This window comes from Python bivittatus, unplaced genomic scaffold, assembly GCF_059951505.1.
Source record: "Python bivittatus isolate LINGU-HERP-01145 unplaced genomic scaffold, Pbiv_v1 ctg000160_np1212, whole genome shotgun sequence".
Taxonomy (NCBI): domain Eukaryota; kingdom Metazoa; phylum Chordata; class Lepidosauria; order Squamata; family Pythonidae; genus Python; species Python bivittatus.
Window position 1 is genome coordinate 6,136,918 of NW_028277076.1, and position 19,162 is coordinate 6,156,079.

Below are 19,162 nucleotides of genomic sequence, written 5' to 3' on the forward strand. Positions count from 1 at the left end.
TTGAACCTGCGTGCCTTTCTGTTGGGGAAGTCCCACCATACAGTAGTTTGAAGGTGTCATGAGTCTTGAGGGGGGGGTGGCTGACAGGTTTAATAAATAAAAATAAAAATAGTAAAGGACCTCTGAACAAACAAGCCAATGTCCCAAGGTTGGAGAGGAGTAGACGGAGCAGGGCTGGGGTTGGTGTTCCCCACGGGAGGACAGTATCTCTGCCTCGGGCCAAAATGGGCGGAGGCTGATGAGGTAGGAAGTGCGTGGCAATGGGGGTTCATTCCTTGGCCAGACAAGACTGGGAACGCCTCCCAGGCCAGGGAGATGTGTCCTTGTGGGGTCTCTCTCACAGCACAGAATGCAAAATGAGGAGGAGGAGGCAGAGAACCAGGGTGGCCACGATGAAGAAGATGCTTGCGGCCCAAATCCCTTCCTCGTGTCCCTTGAGCAGTTGAGGGGCTTCAGCTGGGATCATATTGGTGAGGTTGAGCATGTATCCCAGCGTCCAGCCGATATCAGAATCGGCAGCCTGTGGGGAAAAACAGGGCTATTAGGGACGGGAAAGATTTATTTGGGAACAGGTGTGCTTATTTGCTGGAAAAACGTACACCTGCAACACGGAGAGTCTGGCAGCTTACAATAAACCAAAGTAAACTCTGTTGGGTCAACACCACCTGAGCCTGTCTCACCTGCATCTGGAAGGCGATGTTTTGCCACGTGTCATTTCGGAAGCCGTAACCCTCCAATAAAAGGGTCAAGATGTAGTTGGCACTGCCACAGTAATTCTTTAGGTGGAACACTTTTTCACCAGGGTAACTGGAGCTCAACTGGGAGAAGCACAGATTAAGACCAAGGGCATATTAATGGAAGTGCCTTTTCTGTATCACCAGCCTAAAAAGTCAGAATAGTCATGGATGGATGGATGGATGGATGGATGGATGGATGGATGGATGGATGGATAAATAAGAGGGGGTGGATGGGAGGGAGGGAGAGAAAAAGGAGGGGATGGATGAAAAGAGAGAATACTAAGATACTTACATCTTTCCATGTTCTGGCACAGAAAGTTTGAATGGTTCTCTCTACAGTGGCGAGTGGCTGAGTCTCTGTTAGGTTCAGAAAGTGGAAAGTGTAGTAATATGCAGAAAAGGCCTGGAAGATTTAAAAAAAAAAAATACAAACATCACATTGGAAATTTCTCACCGTATCTGCAATGGGGTGGAGATCTCATCTAGATTAGTTCAGCAGCAATGAGGGCAAAGCAGGAACGTAGCTAGGCAAGGAACCCCACATCTCCTTTGCGCCCCCCCCTTTTTTTTTTTTAGGAGAATGGTTCAGCATGGCCAAGGCTGGCTCAAACACACAGTTCTCCCAACTCCTAGGCAACCCCCAAGGCTTTGAGGCTAGCAATGGGTCAGAGCGAAGATTCAAAGACTCCTACTTCCAGGGTCCCAATCTGAGAAACATTCCTGCATCTGCTCTTTAATTTATGGAACAGATGCCCCAAACTATCCATAATCTCAGAGAACGCCCATAAATCTAACTCCCCTCTCTGGGAATTCAGAATTTGTTAGCAAAGCCTCCTACCAAGAACTTCCCATTGACTTTTGGCTGGTAGATCCCTTCGAAGCCACAGGGCAAGAGATCTCGGCAGCCGGAGAAATTGAAGATGCTCCTGAACCTTTCCCGACAAAGGGTGGAATTGCCTTGGCCCAGCAGAGTTACGTTCCCTGAGGATGCGGTCAGGGAGGGAGGCTTGACACACGAGTTGCTATAGATGGGTGCTCTCTGCACCGTTTCTTTGTAACCCTTTGGATAGCAGGGTTGATCCACCTCAACGCTGGTGCTTCCATCCTGAAGACAACATTCACAGAATTAACCACAGCCCTGCCCCTATCATAAACATTCCCTGGGCCCTTTGGCTGGAGATTCCCCAGAGAAGGACACCATCATCCTTGATTTGGCTCAGGGACCCCCACTGAAACCCTTTCCTCCAAGAAGCCGGGAAAACAGCAAGAATGCCGGAACACAAATGAAGCTCCTTGGTTAAAAAAAGCAGATGGTTCTCTGCGTGCTCTCTCAATTCCACCTGTTCCCCTCGGTCGAAACAGGGAGCAGCCAACGCATCAAATATTCCCCTCGCTTTTCTTACTGCCCCCCCTCCCATCCTCCCCAGCGGCTTCCAAACAATCCTCTGGTTAACTTACAAGAATTGCCCAGATCACCCGCTGGAAGGCTTGGTTCTGGCCATAGCACAGGTAGCTGTGGCTGTAGATGGTATAGTCAAACCCATAGAGGCGGAACTGCGCGGCTTGGGCCGGATCTGCAATAGAGCCGGCGGGGATGAAGCTGATCTGGGTGGAGGCTCCTCCAAGGTCCAGAGCTCCCAGGATATTGGCTGACGGAGGCCGGATCCAACCTCGGTCTTTTACCGAATACTGCAGAGATAAAATGAGGGCAGGGTGGGAACAAGGGCTAAGACTCCATCAGGGCAGGTCAACCCAGATGGCAGTTCAATTATCTTGGTGTGGGATGTAGAAAACCTCTTCTGGATGGAAACCAGGTACTTCATCAGAGCCTGGAAGGAGAAGACATGCCTAACCCATTGCTGCCCCTTTAAGATAACCAGAATCTTTTCCGAACATCTCTGGGTGAGAGACAACCAAGGGTGAGAGACAGCCAAGGTGCAGAGCAATTTCAAGATTAACGCCCCCCACCCCAGTTCTTTGAGAAAGGCTCCCACTCTTCTCTGAGGGAAGAGCTAACCATGTACATGAAAAACTAACCCCTCCCCTCAAATCACCCTCCCCCAAATCAAAGCAACAACAGACAGAAATGAATCTGATTGATCGGTCAAGGCGAGCTCCCCAAACAATCTTCTGCCAGCTGACGCTCCCCGGGTGAACTGGACTATCATGGCCATGGTCCCTGCCCAATGCCCTAAGGACTGTTTTCTTCATCTTGACTACTTAATTCCTCTTTTTCAACTACAGTGCACTGGGTGGGATCAATAAATTCATTACAATAACACACTGAGTTTTCCAACTGGTGTGTGTGTCTTGTTCCTTAGTTTTTAAGTTGGAGCTTTTAAGGACTTCGCCCTGAAGGAAGGAGGGTTCTTTTTCATCTGGAAGAAACCTCAGACTTTTATCAAACAAATAATTTTTTTTTTTTTTAAAAAGAAAACCTAAAGGATGCTCCCCCAATTTTGGAAAGGGTATATTCTTGCATAAATCGGAATGCTGCGCCCAGATCCTACACCCAACGTGTATCTAAAGCATGACCCAGCCCTACCTGTGTGAAAGAATTCAGCAGATAGTTTATGGTGATCCAGCCAAACGTGCCTTCCTCTTTCCCACTGATAATTCGAGCCCCTTGGAAATTCACAGGATACTGCTGAATAGTTTGCGAGACCGCCTCCAAAATCTGCGCCGCTGCTGACTTGTTCTGCATGCTGTCGAATCGTTCACATAGAAAGGCATGAGTTTTTGCTTCCATAAGGACTAGAAACATACTCCTTTAAGAAATAAATCCAGATGAGTTGCCTATGCTGAGATTTCTTCCTTCCTTCCTTCCCTAATCTGGAGCACTAAGAATCCTCCTTAATTAGAGTCTCTTTTAAATCATTTTTATTGAAGCAACTTTTTTACGAAGTGAAAAGCTACAGAAAAATTAAAAAGGGAGAAAGATATAAAAAGAAACATAGGGAAGATAGAAAAGTAGAAGAAAAGGTAAACCATAGTATAGACCAAGGAAAAAGAAATATTTAAAGAAGTGACTTCTGATCTTTGCAGCAATTTCAATTGTAGTTAACGCTGTTTCCACCCTCCCAAGTTACATACTGTAGCATGGTTCCCTTCTTCCCATATACATCCCTTTTTAATCAGTAAATCCAAAGATCACCATTTTGATCCATTTGCAGCAAAAAAATCCATAAAAGCTTCCCAGTCTTTTATAGAAGACTGTCCCCGCCTTAATCAAACGTCAATTTAGCCATTTCTCCTTAATGGTTGCAGCCATTGTAGGAAGTGAGCAAGCTGCATTAGTCTACGATGGCGAAAAATCAGGTAACACCTCTCCTAACACCTTTTATTAAAACACCTTTTATTAAAAGGCAGAAGCTTTTATGAGCTTTTAATAAAAGGTGTTAGTCAGAAATGACGCCACCAGACTCTTGACTTAATGGGAGTCATAACTTCTCCATTAAAAGAAAAAAAAGCAGTCACAGATTTATTCTCAAGTTCCTTGGTGGACCAGATTTTGCTGGTCCCATTCCTGCAACCCAAAAAATGCCATTGGGTTGGCTTTAACTATGCACAGGGATGCACCTTTTGATGGGCAAAGCCCACCCTTCAGGTTTAAAAGCCTGAGGACCACCGTGGACAAAGCTGTGATTTGGGACTTAGTTCTCCTGAATTTGGGGGGAGATGGAATTTTGCCATTTTTCTTTGCTTTGTGGGATGAAGCTACACTTTTCCTGGTTCCCCTGCTCGAAAATGGGAGAGAGAAATTGCAAATATGGTCAGAGGAGTCAAGAAAAGCATCTCAGAGGTCACCACCCCAATCGTAACTGCTGAAGCTGTGAACTGTGGTTTGCAAACTGAGGTTAATGGCTTAGCACCTTGTGCAAACCCAGCCAGTTCTGTTTGTCGTAATAAACCACAATTAAACAAACCTGAGTTTAGCACCGTGTTTGAACCCTTTGTACCTGAGTAGCCTCATGCCAGCTGTAGCTCCCAAATAAATGGGTGACTCTCGCTGTCTTTCAGGAGGGATGACTTCCATGGCTGCCTTCAGACATTCCTGCAGAGAAGCACCAGCCTGTGGAGGGTTACTGGCATAGCTTGATATTCCAAGTCCTGGAATGACAAAAAGCAAGAGGAGGAAATTCAATTGCTGGCGTGGTCATATGGAGTGTCTCAAACACTGGGGTTTGCCCATAGGCAACACAGCTGGTTGGGTTCTTGCTGTTCTCCAAGCTTGGTTGTTTTCTTACAGATGTTTCATTACCAGCAAGGTAACAGCATCTGGTAAGGAAACATCTGCAAGAAAACCACCAAGCTTGGAGAAGATCAAGAACCCAACTGGGCTATGTACTGTATATTCTCTGCTATTGAATACTCTGCCTCACCTTCCACAGACACCATAATACATTTCAGAATAATGAAAAAAAGAAAAACTGACCTTTGACATTGCAGGAGAACATTTGGCTAACCATGCCCGTATTGTTTTCCTTCTCCATCGGCCACTGGTATACAAAGAGGGACGTGTGTGATGAACCTGCATCAAACACCAAGCCATACTGGAAAGAAGTCATTCAAAATAAAACAGTCAGGTGGGGAAAAGCAACTCAGCTTCAACCAAGCTTTGTAAAACCTGAGCTGTCAGATCAGCTGTTCTGCAGATTTGATTGAGAATGGCTTTAAAGTCCTAGGCAGCAGCAGTCTATAGAGTTAGAAAAATGTACGTATGATGAACTGGAAGGTTAATGATGGGGGCAAGACAGGAGGCTAAAATTCCCTCTCCATTTTTTGCAGCCCTGGAGTAATTTGCTTCCCAGGGCACAAACAGTTTCTCATTTCTGAATATAATTTATCAAAGCGATTCTACACACTCTTTCTGAGAACTTCAGTAGTCTTTCTCACCCTTAAAAGTGGAAGCAGATGAATTTTAGAATGGGTGATCGATTTGGAGCAAAAAAAATAAAAATAAAAAGCTTGATTTTGAAATCTGAATGGTAAAATCAAGAAGGAAGTCCATTCTAGTATATGGAGCAATGCGGAGCAATGCAGAGGTGATTTCTGGGTTCCAGATCACCAAGTTTCAAGATATGAAAAGGAACAGCCTTCGTATTTCAAAGTCTCTTCCTAATCTTAAGGCCTAGATATTTGGTTTGTTTTGGAACTACAGATTCTAGAACAGTGTTTCTCTGGGGAATTCTGGGAGTTGAAGTCCAGACATCTTAAAGTTGCCAAGGTTGAGAAACACTGTTCTAGAAGAACATACAAATGGTGCTCTGTTTCTCAAACTGCCCAAAAGATGCATATGGGAAGCCATGCGCAAGATATGAGAACTTCTCGTCATGTTCTTTGCAACTAACATTCCCAGCTATCGTCTTTCTGATAATGGAAGTTTGGTCTAGCTGTTACAACAGAGAGACCTCAGTTGAATAATACACTTTCTAATAATAGGAAATGAAGATATCATGTTGTCATGGAAAAGCAATTTTTTTTTTCAAAAAACTATCATCAGATATAAAAATGTTTATAGTGTTTGATGTATTCATTAGAGAATTTAAATGAAAAGGAAATAACTTTTGTGAAGTTCTGTACTACAGTGGAAATAGGAAGTTACTTCTGCCTGAAGGTATTTTTAAAAAATACAATTAGAAAAGTGGTGTGAAACGAAAAAAATTAGACAGCTGGTCTTGTTAAGACAGTGTTCCAGGTTCAACCAGCAAATTCAGATAAAGATATAGTATGCCCATTCATTTAGTTGTTAGATATTCTGCTTTTCTTGTCCTGTCTTGAGCTGCAAGACATCAAGCTTCCACATCTAAAACTGGACTTGAGTCAGAGTCTTTCCAGTCCCGATCCACTACTTTAACCATTGTGCCACAGTGTCTCCAAATAGCTTTGCCCACTCACCTTGTTCTCAGACGGTTGTGCAACATTGTGGATTCTCACCAAGCTAAGAATCAGGGCAGTGAGAGAAAATATACCCAAAAGGATCAGAGCTCCACGGAGATGCCAACTGTTCCACTTGAAGCCCATTTCTAGGAAGACAAAAACATGAATGTGTTGGAGTTCCCATCTCAATCAGTCACAAAGATAATCCTAGGGAACCCACTCGGGTTCCTTCTGCTTTCAGAAATTAGATGGGTGATGGTTCAGGTTGGTGGTGGTATGGATTCTGAAGAAAATCTTCCAGAGATTCCCAACTCCTCCTCAGAAAATTCTTCCCCACTCTTTCTGAGATTTTCCACCTGGTGCTTGGGTGTCCTATTTGATGGGAAACAGTGCTGCGTTGCAAGGTTCTCCCACTCAAATCCAGGGAGGGAGAGGAAGATTCCTAAAGAAGAGGTCATCAGCTCCTCTCATGATGATGAAATGCATTCCTACTGAAGGGACAATCGTGTTTTCCAAGGCTGCATTGATCCCCAGAAATTATCATGGGAAAAAGGTGCTGAACTCCAAACTGGTGATGGTATTATCTACCTAGGTGGTCCCTCTGATCCCTTCCAACTCTATATTTCTATGTTTCTGTGCTTTTGGGCATCAGATGAAGATCTGACTCTTTACTCTTGAGTTTGAGAATCCATGTCCACAGCTGACTACACCATTTCCCCCAGGAGAGCCTCTCAGGAAGGAAGGAAGGAAGGAAGGAAGGAGTGCAAAGAAAAAAGAAAAACAAAAAAGAAACAACTAAAGAAATTGAAGTAGATGACTTCCAACCTTCTTTTCAACTGATATTAACAAATCCATCATCTCCCCTCCCTCTCACCTATTCCAGAAATCCCTTTAGACCCTTACTTAATTCTCATCTTTCTCAATCATTAAATCCATAAATCACCATTTCACTTTTTTCTTCTTTTAACAAAGAAGTCCATAAAAGGTTTCCGGTCTTTTACGAAGTCACCCCTTTCTTCTCCCATTCGTGTCCTTCTTCACTACCTACTACTGCTTCCTGCTCCCTGAATTTCAAGCTGATTGCATTTGCATTCCAAATCAATTAAAGTGTTTCCTCTTGGCCTCGGTGTGGCATTCTGGCCACCTGCAAGGCTGCAAGCAAAACGTTTGCTGGCCATATACTTGCGGAGGCCCTCCGCCGCCTTCTTCATTTCTTCCCAGCTGCTGAGAACAATGCAAGACTTTTGGACACCGGGGATGCCTCAGATTCTTGGCTCAAAGAAGGATTAACCTATTGCTCTCGGCACCTGCGTTAATTTGCTGGGAAAAAGTCCGAAGCGGGCTGCAAATTGCAGCCCGGTAAACCTTGCACAATTGGGGAGGCTCAGCAAGGCGTCGTAATCGCTGCTTCAAGGAAATACATTTCTTTCTTAGTTTACATTTTGCTTCTGAGGCTTGGGAACTCAGGAGTCTTTGGGCAGTGTCCAGGAAGAACAGAAAAGAGAAGGAATAAAAACATGACATGTATATCAAGATGGAACTCCTTCAATCAAGCAATGAAGTCCAGAGGGAGAGCCAAATACAACTGTTTTTATTGGCTTGTGGAGAGCCAGGAGGGAGGATTAGGGGCTGGATGTTCTCCTGAACTCTGCTTTGCTTCATCCTGGTTGGCTAAATAAGCCATCATTAGCCAGGCTTGCATTACCTACAAAACCATCAAGGGCAGTGTTGCAGGGCTCAGATGTGGAAAGCTGGATGCCAGAAACACCCATCATGGCTTAGTGTAATGTGTGAACCTGGAATCTGGTTCTGTCCTACTTCCCTGTTTCTCTTCCCTTGGTTTTTAAGGAGGTTGGGGGAACTGCAGAGAAACGATGCAGTTGCATGGGGCATTTTCATTTTTCCAAGGGCATCTTTAAGGGAGGACAAAGGCTCAACCGATAGGAAAAGATTTCTGCTGCATTTTTAAAAGAAGGTAATGGATGCTTTAAGGGTTAGGCTGACCAGCAACTAAACGTAGCCTTCTAGCAAGCAATATTTAATCCATATTCTTGGCAAAAAGAAAATAAAAGAGTCAGAAAAGGTCACCAGGAGCATTTGCTTCCTGTTTGATCTCATTTATTGAATATTCTTGTTTAGAAAGTGTGTGTCTATATATATATATATAGAAACCCACACAGTCAACATGAGTTGATTGAGCCTGTGGACTTCAGCCAAGAAACAAACCCTATACAAACAGAGTTACCACATTCCAAAGAGCTGTAAAACGGTGGGGAAGGGGGGCACCCAAGCCAGCCAGTGACAGCCACACCCATCCCACACAATCTGCAATGATGATTCACAATTGCACAGCCAGAAAAGCAAGGTCACGCAAGAGAACCATCTCCAAGACCTGAGCCACCCATTGACCACTCCTGTAATGCTGTCAAGCAAAGCGCATGGGTGCAAACCCCCAGAGTTGACCTTGAAACCATCTGCCCCTTCCCAAATCAGACATGGGGGGAGCCCTGGGAACCCACCCCGTTACAAGGTTGCTGTGAGACGTGCACCCAAAGCCTTGAGTTTCTAGAAGGTAAAGTTGACTCCATGCACATAAGCGCATGGAGAATGATTAGCTCTGCTGAGTCAAGTCAATGCCTTCCCTCCCTCCGTGGATTGTGTTACCGTCTCCTCTACACTGTGGAGCCCCTGTGAACATTGTGTGTGTGTGTGTCTTTGAGTTAGTGTTGACTCCTGGCAACTGCCTGGACTAGTCCCTGCAGTTTTCTTGGCAAGGTTTTTCAGAAGTGGTTTGCCATTGCCTCCTTCCTAGGGCTGAGAGAGAGGGACTGGCCCAAGGCCACCCAGCTGGTTTTGTGTCCAAGGCAGGACTAGAACTCAGGGTCTCTTGGTTTCTCGCCTGGTGCCTTCACTGCTACCCCAGACTGGCTCTCTGTGACTGTTTTACACTTGTAAAAACAGGGGTGGGGATTTAGAGTGGCCAACATCTTGACATTTTTTACTCCTTCCCTGTGTAGACACCTCTGGAAAGACAACATTTTTTTTTTTTTATAAATTTGCAGTGGGTCAGAATCACATTATACCCAGCCAGGAAAGACTATCCTTTTAAACATTTCAAATGCCACTCGAGGTCTGCAGATTTCTTTTTCTTTTTTTTAAACAGATCAGGAGATGATTATCAGTGTAGCTTTTACCAGCTGAGATATACACCGCTCTCTCGCCATTTCAGCTGGAACAAAGGAATTTGAAAAGAAGTCCAGGAAGCGAATTGGTACAATGGCAAACACAAAGAGATCTAGAAACTTTGTGGGCAGTTAAGCCCATTAAACCCAGAGCCTAAAATTACTTAATGACACCCCTGAAAGGCATATTTTAATCCTGCCCTCCTTCTTTCTAGAAGTTAAATCAACCTTGCACCACACTGTTTCTTTGAAAGCGACTTCCAAAGGCCAGAAGTATTGAGGATAGGAATAATACTATCCAGGGACAATTTTTTTTTTTAATGTAATTTCCAGGGCTGAAAATGTGTCACACACCTTGATTTCAAAATTCCTTGCAACATGATGCATGTTTATCTGTGCCAGAGAAAGGAAATACATGCCTACCATGTATTAAGATCCTGAAATGTGGCTTGGATAGCCATCTCTCTGATTGTGATCAGAGAAAGTTTCGTCATGTAACTTTCTGCAGCAATAAAATTTCACCAGAACAAATTATTCCATATGTGATCGATTCTCATCTTCTCTGACGTTGGTTGTTTGGGTTGGACAAAGGTAGTAATGGGTAGAAACTAACAGCGTTTCAACAGCTACTTTCCTCCCAGCCTTGTGTACAAGTAAGTTAATGTTTCAACCTGAATACATATAATAAAAGTTTTATATCCTGTCCATACAACTAGTTACAGTTATTCTTTTTTTAAAAATATTTTCCCCCAGTTTTAGCAAGCTTCCTGCACAGGTCAGCTGCACCAGGTCCACGAAACTTCACTTTCAAGGCCCACTATCTGCTCAAGCAAATTATTTTTATAACTTGCTCGTGTTTATTTTCTCATCATTTAATAATTAACCTTTGACCAAGTGTCAATCTTTTCTTGAGCTGGCATTCCTAACTGGTATGAGGTATTTGAAGAATGATCCTAGATGGGAGGTGCAGTTCGCTAAGAGGTCTCTGATGGCCAAAAGCTCTTCACCCTTCAGGACGAAATGAACAGAATGGCCTGAATTGGCCAACAGATCAAGTAAATCCAGTAATATGGATGGAATACATAAACCACAAGGAATTCACACCTTTTTTCTGATCTGCTTAAGCTTTCACCTGAAGGTTGTTTGTTTAAAGAGAAAAGGAAAGGCTAAGGTGGATAGAAGTTCATCATCATGATTAGTTAATTTTTATGTATCTAATTGTTGAATTCAGCTCCAATAAGTTCACCACAGAGCAATAAAAACTCCATCTCCAATTTAATCCATGATATCTCTACCAAAACGAAGACCGCGTCAGCTGACAACACCCAATTATCGCCGTGTCGTCATCCTCACTAGAATAAATCATATGGCATTCTGCTTTCTGTTTATAACCTAAGGCAGTTTTGGGGGAAAGAGGTACTTCTGTAAAATATAAAATGTTGCAGATAGAAATAGAAATCAATCATGTAAAGTGTTACACACTGAAACCAATTAATGAGTGCAAAATTTAAAAATAGCAGCTGGGCAACCACATGCAATGAGGGCAACCACAACTCGATTCACAGCCACACAAGTGAATGTGTGTTGTTGTTTTCAAGAGACTTGTCACTTCTCACAACTTCAGTGGAAAAAGACCCTGTCGTTGCAAACATTCTCTCTCGGCCCACCACTGAAAATGTCTGAACGTGAAGCGGAAGGCCATGCTGGGTCCTCTCAACAAGTCAGTCATCTGAAGTGGTACTGAACCTATGAAGTGTTTTGTCGCCCTACAACCAGATGTTGTCCATCCCTTAAGAATTTTTTTTAAGTGTCCATAACTTATCAATGGACAACTTAAGGTCATAGAATTATAGGGTTGGAAAGGACCTCAAAGAGTCTCTAGACCAGCTTTCTGCTCTGCAGAACATGTTTGGAGGAAGAAGAATGGGACAGATGAGTGTTTTCTGATCTGCTGTGTATCAAATACCTTGGACCACAGTTTCCTCATCTCTGGTTAGTAGGTTTGCAGAAGTTAGGGACTGTAAACCAGGAAGGAAGATCTCCAAATTGTTCTCCATGAACTGCTATTCTATTTCAGAACATGAAGTTAGGAATTTGAAATAATTTAGGGGGAATGGAAGACGCATCATTTTTTTCCTCCCTAATTTGAGTGCAATCATATATTCCTAATGGCCTTCCACCAGCTAGGGGTATTCTAAAAAGAAAGATTTTAAAATCCTGGAAGTTCTGGACTTAAATGTCCCACTTGGCTGCAAACAGCATTACTGATCTTAATGCAGTCTGTCACTCTGAGCCTAACCCATCTGACAAGTTGCGGTGAGGAAACATTTTTAAAGAAGGAAAAGAGAAATCAAATATGCTTTCTAGAACTCTTTAAAAAAAGGACAGGGTATCAACAGGATATCAAATTTATGCTAGATAACACCCAAGTTTACTTATTTTTTGCACAGCAGGTTAAATCAATGGTTGCAAAAACTAAACATAGAAAATTTTTCAGATTAATTTTAGTTAAGCCGTTGTGGGGCTTAATTCTCTAATAGATGTGTTTAGGATTATAGTTTTGTGTATTTTTAAAGCTAAGGCATCATCTGATACTCAGAAAATTCTAATTCATATATTCACACTCACTTACCCAACACACACACACACGCACACCCCTCATTTTTCTTTGAAAGGCTATTCCAAATTTCATTGCTCCAAGAATGGGGTCTGGTGGATTTGCCTAATTCTATTATGAACGTAGAAAGGTTTTCTTTGGCAACCTGCTTCTCCTGTAATTATCAATCACCTAGTACTGAGAAGTTCATTTAAGAAGTTCCCAAAGTTCGGCGCACGTACTGCATGGTTTAAAAATGGATTGATTTGTTGATTTTGCTTCGGAGAATCTGCTCTTGGCCTTCTAAATTTGTTCAGCTATTCTCCATTTGGGGCCCACAAGCTATTTTGGATTCCAGCAGTTTTTCACATCTGGATATCAACAGATGGTGAATAACTGTGTGAACCTGACATCTGATTTATGCTGGGAGAAGATAACTGTCCCATTATTCCCCATATGGCAATCAACTTCATCAGTGATCCAGATGGATTTTACAGGGAGAATATGAGAAGTCCCATTATCCCCCTTCTTGGAATCAACTTAATTGATGATCTAGTTGGATTTTGCAGGGGGAATATGGGAAATATCTTCTCTTTCCTTGGCTGGCAAAAATCTTGGGAGACACATACTGGTCGTTGACCATGATAATGGTTTTCTTCTACTTCTTTCTTGGAGAAACATGTTGGCCATCCATCAACCTTTCTCAGCAACTTAGAGCAGCCTGTTTCAGCTTGACCTCCTCACCCAACTGTGCTCCTTGAAGGAAAGTTAATATAAATGAGCAAGATAAAAAAAAATTCCCTGCAATTACTGGGACCAGGCAGAAGTTCATCAACAGAGGTACACGGTGGACAGTGAAATGAGGAAACGTTTGAAGCAGGAAACCTGGCTGTCTTCAGACCCTGAGCACTGCAGGACAGAGGAAAAGCACAGTGCTCCGTATGGCTGAGAACAAAAACTCATCCTGTTGAATCCAGCATCCTAGACCACGAAGATGCCCACAAAAAGACCACAAAGTGGTGAGCTGGAATTAAAAGGTAGACTGCTCCTGCACTGAGAAATTCCATTTCAGTATCAGGGCTACTAAGTTCAGACAGAACTATATAATTCTCATTTATCTCATTAAATCATGAATAATGTCTAAATGATTAATTATCAATAATAAGAGATGCTGTGGGAAATTAAAAGTTTTGTCTTCTTCAGCCCAACTGGGACGGGCCATAAGAACACAACTCTCTTTTCATATTGTTCTTCAGTATCTTCTATGCCAGGTTATGCTTCCTCTGAACCCAGAGTTTCAACAGAACTATTCTTGGTTAGTGAGCCTGAATAAACCTCACCTTCTCTCATTCATTTTGTCAAGACCATCCAGCAGAGTGCCTCCCTACTTTGCAACAGCGATTTCAACTATCAGTTCTATGATGGGCAAAGATGATCTTTCTTTTAAAGCAGCAAAGTCCCAAAACAGGAAGGAAGGAAGGAAGGAAGGAAGGAAGGAAGGAAGGAAGGAAGGAAGGAAGGAAGGAAGGGAGGGAGGGAGGGAGGGAGGGAGGGAGGAAGGAAGGAAGGAGGATTGACTTTGGGAAGGGAGGGAGGAAGGGAGGGAGGAAGGGAAGGGAAGGGAAGGAAGGAAGGGAAGGGAAGGGAGAGAAGAAAGAAAGAAAGAAAGAAAGAAAGAAAGAAAGAAAGAAAGAAAGAAAGAAAGAAAGAAAGAAAGAAAGAAAGAAAGAGAAGGGAGGGAGGGAGGGAGGGAAGGGGAAGGGAAGGAAGGGGAAGGGGAAGAAGAAGAAGAAGAAGAAGAAGAAGAAGAAGAAGAAGAAGAAGAAGAAGAAGAAGAAGAAGAAGAAGAAGAAGAAGAAGAAGAAGAAGAAGAAGAAGAAGAAGAAGAAGAAGAAGAAGAAGAAGAAAGGCTCCAACTCTTTCCCCTTTCTCACTTACCTCCAGAGGGCAGAGGTGGGCAAGGTAAATGTTTTCAGAAACGAGGACAGGATAGCACCAGGAAGAGGGGAGCAACCCTCTGCCACAAAGTTACGCTTCTTCTGATTCCGTGCAAAGGTTGCTTGTGGGCTGAGATTCATGCAGCTGATCAACCCCTCTTGTTTCCCTCTCCCTGCCTAGCCTCAGAGGTCCTCTGAGGCAACGCCCCCCACCGCCGGAGGACATCCTGCCCACAGGTTTTGTTTACCGGTTGGCACTCAGCAAAGGGTTGGAACTTCCCTTTTTCCAGCAAAGGCGCATCAGATTGCAACAGTTTCGCCACCGAAAAGAGAGACAATGTTTGCTTGCTAAGTTCCCAAGCGGTCCAGGTGAACATGCACCTGTCATAGTGGAGACAGAGAGAGAGAGAGAGAGAGAGAGAGAGAAAATTCTCCAGCCACGCAGTTTTATGCACCAAAAGGCCATTGCTTTCAGGCCAAGCATAGGTTGTGCATGAAAAAAGGGTTCAATCCATCTCTGATCTTTGCTTGGAAAAAAAAAAAAATCTATACGAAGCTCTGGAGAGTCTGTTGGTTTGTAAACAATGGGACACTCTAGAGATTTAAGCCTGCGTCAACTTTATTTCAAGTTTAGGAGCATGGTGGAAATATTTTTATTTCACCTTGGCGGCCGATGCTTTGAGAAGGCATCGTAAAGCTACTTCGGATGGTCTAAAAAAAAAATGTACACATGTACGTACATACATATTTTCCTTCTAGTTTAAGGGCCCTGGGCTGGGGGTTTTCTTACCCCACCTTTCAATTAAGTGACAGATATCTCCATTTTGTCCACTACCTGAAGATGCTCGGCGGAGCTGGTAGTACCGAAACGTTTCAAATTGACACGCAAAGGCAGTCAAGCACACCCACACACAAATGAACAAAGATCCAGGGGAAAAAGGGTTTCATTGTCTACGATGTTGGGAAATCTCCTGTTCCCTAAATGCAGAAAACACAGCGAAATAGTGTGACACGATACACAATAGAGCAATTCCCCCTGCTAAGAAGCAGGGGTGACCATAAGGTCTGGTCAGCAAAGTCAAGATGACGGGTGCAACAGTGGAATTGAAGCTCTACCTGATTTTTATGGGTGTTTTATTTGTTTATTTGCCGTCTTTCTATAGCTGCCCACCTTGACCGTACCCTGGAGACAACCCTACTGAGAGGGTTGTGGCTCACGGACAGAGAGGACAAACTTTATGTGCAAAAGGACCTTTCGAAAACTCTTTTTTTAGACTCTTCTCCTTCCTCTGATCCTGGATCCAGAGCACCACTGGCCTCATCCAGCTTCATCCAAGAACGAACCCATTCCTGTTCCACCTTTCGCATATAATTGAAAGAGGCTGAACTTTACACCAGTGAGAAAGCCACTCAGGGAGAGAATACATTTAAAACCTCAGTGTGCCTTATCTTGATTTCTTATGACCCGTGTGGGTCCAAACCATAAAGTTAGGCACAGTTGCTACCAACTGATGGAGCTTGGAAGAAATTTCCTTCCTCAGAGGCAGTTGCTGTGTTCCCCAGATGGTAAGGAGAAGTCTCAGGGTCTGAAAGCATCATCTGGTTCCTGGCAAAATCCATTTGGAAGGTGATTTAATCCAATTCTTTGAGATGCCTTTTATGATGTGTTGAGCCACTTCAAACTCCCATTCAGCACGTTCTGCTGCTTATAATAAAATGTGCAGGCCAAACATAATGAAAAATATCTCCCTTCCCTTTCGTAATAGCAGGCATAGATCTTCCAGACCTGACTCCCTCAAGGGAAGTGCTTCTCCACTTTGGGACACAATTAAATCGAAGCCCATTAACCATCCAAGATGTCAGCAATTTATCCCACAAGAGCCATCAGAGACAAGCTTCTACTTCTGATCTTATGGCGAGGTGAATTAATCCTTGAACAATAATGCTCAGGGAATCTTCAGAGGGTGTTGCCTAGGACCTGTTTTACAGGGCATTGTTGAATTTGGCCAAGGAAAGAGAAAAAATAGAAACGTTAATGACCTTTCTGTATGACTTGATTGCACAGACTTCTAGCAGATGGAGCCATGGGCCAAGCAAAGCAGATAGTATTAAACTTGGTTGTCTTTGTTTTATTTTCTAGTGAGGCATGCTGTTTGAACCCAACGTCTTTGATCAGTTTCTGCTTCAATGCATTGGGTCAACCGAGTAGAAGGATTCATTCAGTAACCCAGCTGGGCGCATGGCGTCTATGAAGCAGATGTCCCAGTCTCTTGGCCTTTCTGATGGCATCAGAATATGTGTCTCTATATAGAACATTTATTTTCAAGCCTTTCTATCATCACAATGTTTTTGTGGGGATCAAGGGCAGCCAAGAGAAGACTTTAGAGCAGACCCTTGGGGCCCAGCTCGCGACAGTGGCTTCCCACATCTCAAAAGAGGACATCCCCTCCACAGGAGCTTCCATTACATCAGATTAAACTGAGATGAAGTTTAATGGTTCTCATGTTCAGGGCTGCACAGCACAATGGTAATGCTTGGTCTGCACCGATAAAAAGCTGTTGCAACTCTTCCAGGCTCTGAAGCCCTTGGATGGAGCAAGCCAAAGATTTACACAGCCCTGAACTACACCAGCAGGACCCATTCTTTAATGCACCCATTGTCTGGGGGACGCATGGACAATTCAGGAATCCGTGCAATGACCTGGAAAATGCTCCCTCTTTAATCCAGAACGTAACCGGTTTCTCAACTGGGGAATGACTGTAAAATTCCCTGTCCTATAAGAACAGCATATCAGATTTTGGCTAAGTCTTGCCATGCCTGCGTCTCCGCCAAGTGCAAAGTTACACGGCAGCAACTCCTTTGACTTCAAGAGATCTGAAAAGGAGATAAAACTAAGTTTTAAAAAAAAGGAAAAAATCAAAGAGTTTAAGAGAAGCGCTGGCTCATTGCCATCATTCAACTGCCTTTGGTGGGCTGGTTGAGACAGCAGAGGGACAGGATGATGGCTTGTCACTACATAACTAGCCACAGTTGGTTTAAACTACAATCGTCTGGGTTTTGCACAGGACCCTAAGCCATAACGAGGTGTGGGCAATGTTGGGGGGAGGATATGGGGCTATCATTCTGACCTCCCAGAGGGTGGAGCACAGCAATCATGTTGCAATGACTTCATTGGAAGTAGGAGAGTGAACTTATCTGGCTCTTTTTTCCCCCTGGGGAGGTAAACTTCTCCCATTCTCACCTTCAACTCTGAACATTCCAAAAAATGACCCAAATTTTGGGTCCATTTTGTTTGGGCTTGCTAGGTTAAGAACACAAGCCATCCCCCACTGAATCAGACCTCTGGCCCATCTAGTCCAGCAGTCTGTTCTCCCAGCGGCCCAGCAATTGCACAAGGAAGCCCACCAGACTTCCAGTAGATGGCCTTCAGAGGCAGTCACATCAGGTTCTCACAAGCCCCTAAAACTAACCAAAGTTAACTCTAAGCTTTACAGATTGTGTGAATGCAACCCCTACGGTTTTACTTCACCCAGTCAGGTGGCTTGTGTGGGTGGAATTCCTAGATGTGTTTCATTTCTTGATGGGATTGACATGGCCAATAATCTAGAAATGTCCATCTCATGGATTCCAAGGACACGCCAAGGGCGTGACACCAAAGAAATGCTGGCTGGGGGAAATTTGCAGCATGATGGACACGCGCAAGACGTTTTCTGAAAGGCGAGCTTAGTGGGACAGGGTGCCTAGGCCACGTCATCCTGGGATACTTTTTGAAACTTGGCACCCAAGCCTCCTGTCGCTTCACTGAATTTATATAAAGGTATTGAGAATCGCCTGATAGGAGGGTGGAGAAGATTTGTGTCTGATGCTTCTTAATAGTTTCTGTTCACTTGACAAATTTTTCTCCTGGCTTCCTTGTTGCTTTCATTTCAGAAGGCATGTGAAATTCTCACAGGAGATGGAACCCCATACTGTGGAAAAGGGTTCCAGGCCTTCTTCTGTCTTCCAACACATTTCCAACGGTGCCCATCCCTGGCATCTGAGGCCCCTTCGTCACATAACCCAATGGCAGGGCCGGCCATATTCTTAAGATGCCTATACCCACCTTGCAACTTGTATCCAGGTGTGGACACCTAGGGGCAAAAGATACATAGCTCAAAAGAGGAAAAAGCCTTGGTTAACTTCTATGTTCTTTAATAAAATACCCAACTAATCTTACAGCGTGGGACTTCTTCAGTCTGGCTGGGCACTGACATCCAAGCTTAAAATCTACCCCTGGCAGGACCCAACTGACATTTTTAGTGTTATTATTGCAGAAGCACTGTATAAATGTAAAAGATCAAAAACAGAGATGCAAGGAGATGTAGTATAATAAAAAAAAAAAATTGCAAAATGAAGTGTTCAGTAGCACACTCTTTCCTTCATTTTTCTTTTCCCCAGCCATGGTACTAAGATTTGTATACTTTGCTTTAAACTTTAACGGTTATTGCTTATATTTATTTGAGTCATTTTTTTCAGTTGTCTTTTAATCAATTTCTCTCATTTCTTCAAAGGCCATATTCTAAATGTTTTAGCTTGCCTGGCTGTGTAATATGTTGTAGGGAAGGAAGGCATATCTGCTTTAATTTAGTCGGTTGTGAATTTATACAATTTCTGCATTGCTGTGAATTTGGTCTCCTGATCTTGCAGACCCAGCTGGTTTTTGAAGACATCCAAAAGCTAAACATGACCACACTTGGATGAGAAACCATTAGGAAATTCAAGAACTGTAGACTGGACTGGGGAGTTAAAAAGCCACCCCAGAAGGGAATGACCAATAATGTCTATATTGTT

The 19,162-nt window shown here is 43.5% G+C and overlaps 1 protein-coding gene across 2 annotated transcripts; it reads right to left on the reverse strand.

Moving 5' to 3' along the window:
* Positions 1–337: 337 nt before the first annotated feature.
* Positions 338–14,571, reverse strand: ENTPD8 (ectonucleoside triphosphate diphosphohydrolase 8). Of its 2 annotated transcripts, XM_007420598.4 has the most exons (10): positions 14,334–14,567; positions 6,636–6,763; positions 5,173–5,290; positions 4,697–4,847; positions 3,283–3,442; positions 2,196–2,426; positions 1,576–1,842; positions 1,030–1,140; positions 681–818; positions 338–520 (listed from the first exon to the last, which is right to left on the reverse strand). In XM_007420598.4, the coding sequence occupies exons 2-10, from the start codon at positions 6,759–6,761 to the stop codon at positions 338–340; spliced, it is 1,485 nt and encodes a 494-aa protein (XP_007420660.1). In that variant the 5' UTR covers positions 6,762–6,763; positions 14,334–14,567. The 2 variants fall into 2 exon arrangements, with proteins under 2 accessions (XP_007420660.1, XP_025022059.1); XM_025166291.2 differs by lacking the exon at positions 681–818 and having other exon boundaries at positions 14,334–14,571.
* Between the last annotated feature and the right edge of the window lie 4,591 nt (positions 14,572–19,162).

What these genes read in the sequence shown, in the direction of transcription:
- ENTPD8 (XM_007420598.4), bottom strand. Translation starts at nt 6,761, where the DNA reads ATGGGCTTCAAGTGGAACAGTTGGCATCTCCGTGGAGCTCTGATCCTT. An exon ending in CACAACCGTCTGAGAACAAG is followed by an intron (nt 5,291 to 6,635) that starts GTGAGTGGGCAA and finishes ACTTCTTTCCAG; the next exon opens with TATGGCTTGGTGTTTGATGC. An exon ending in ACATCGCCTTCCAGATGCAG is followed by an intron (nt 521 to 680) that starts GTGAGACAGGCT and finishes TTTTCCCCACAG; the next exon opens with GCTGCCGATTCTGATATCGG.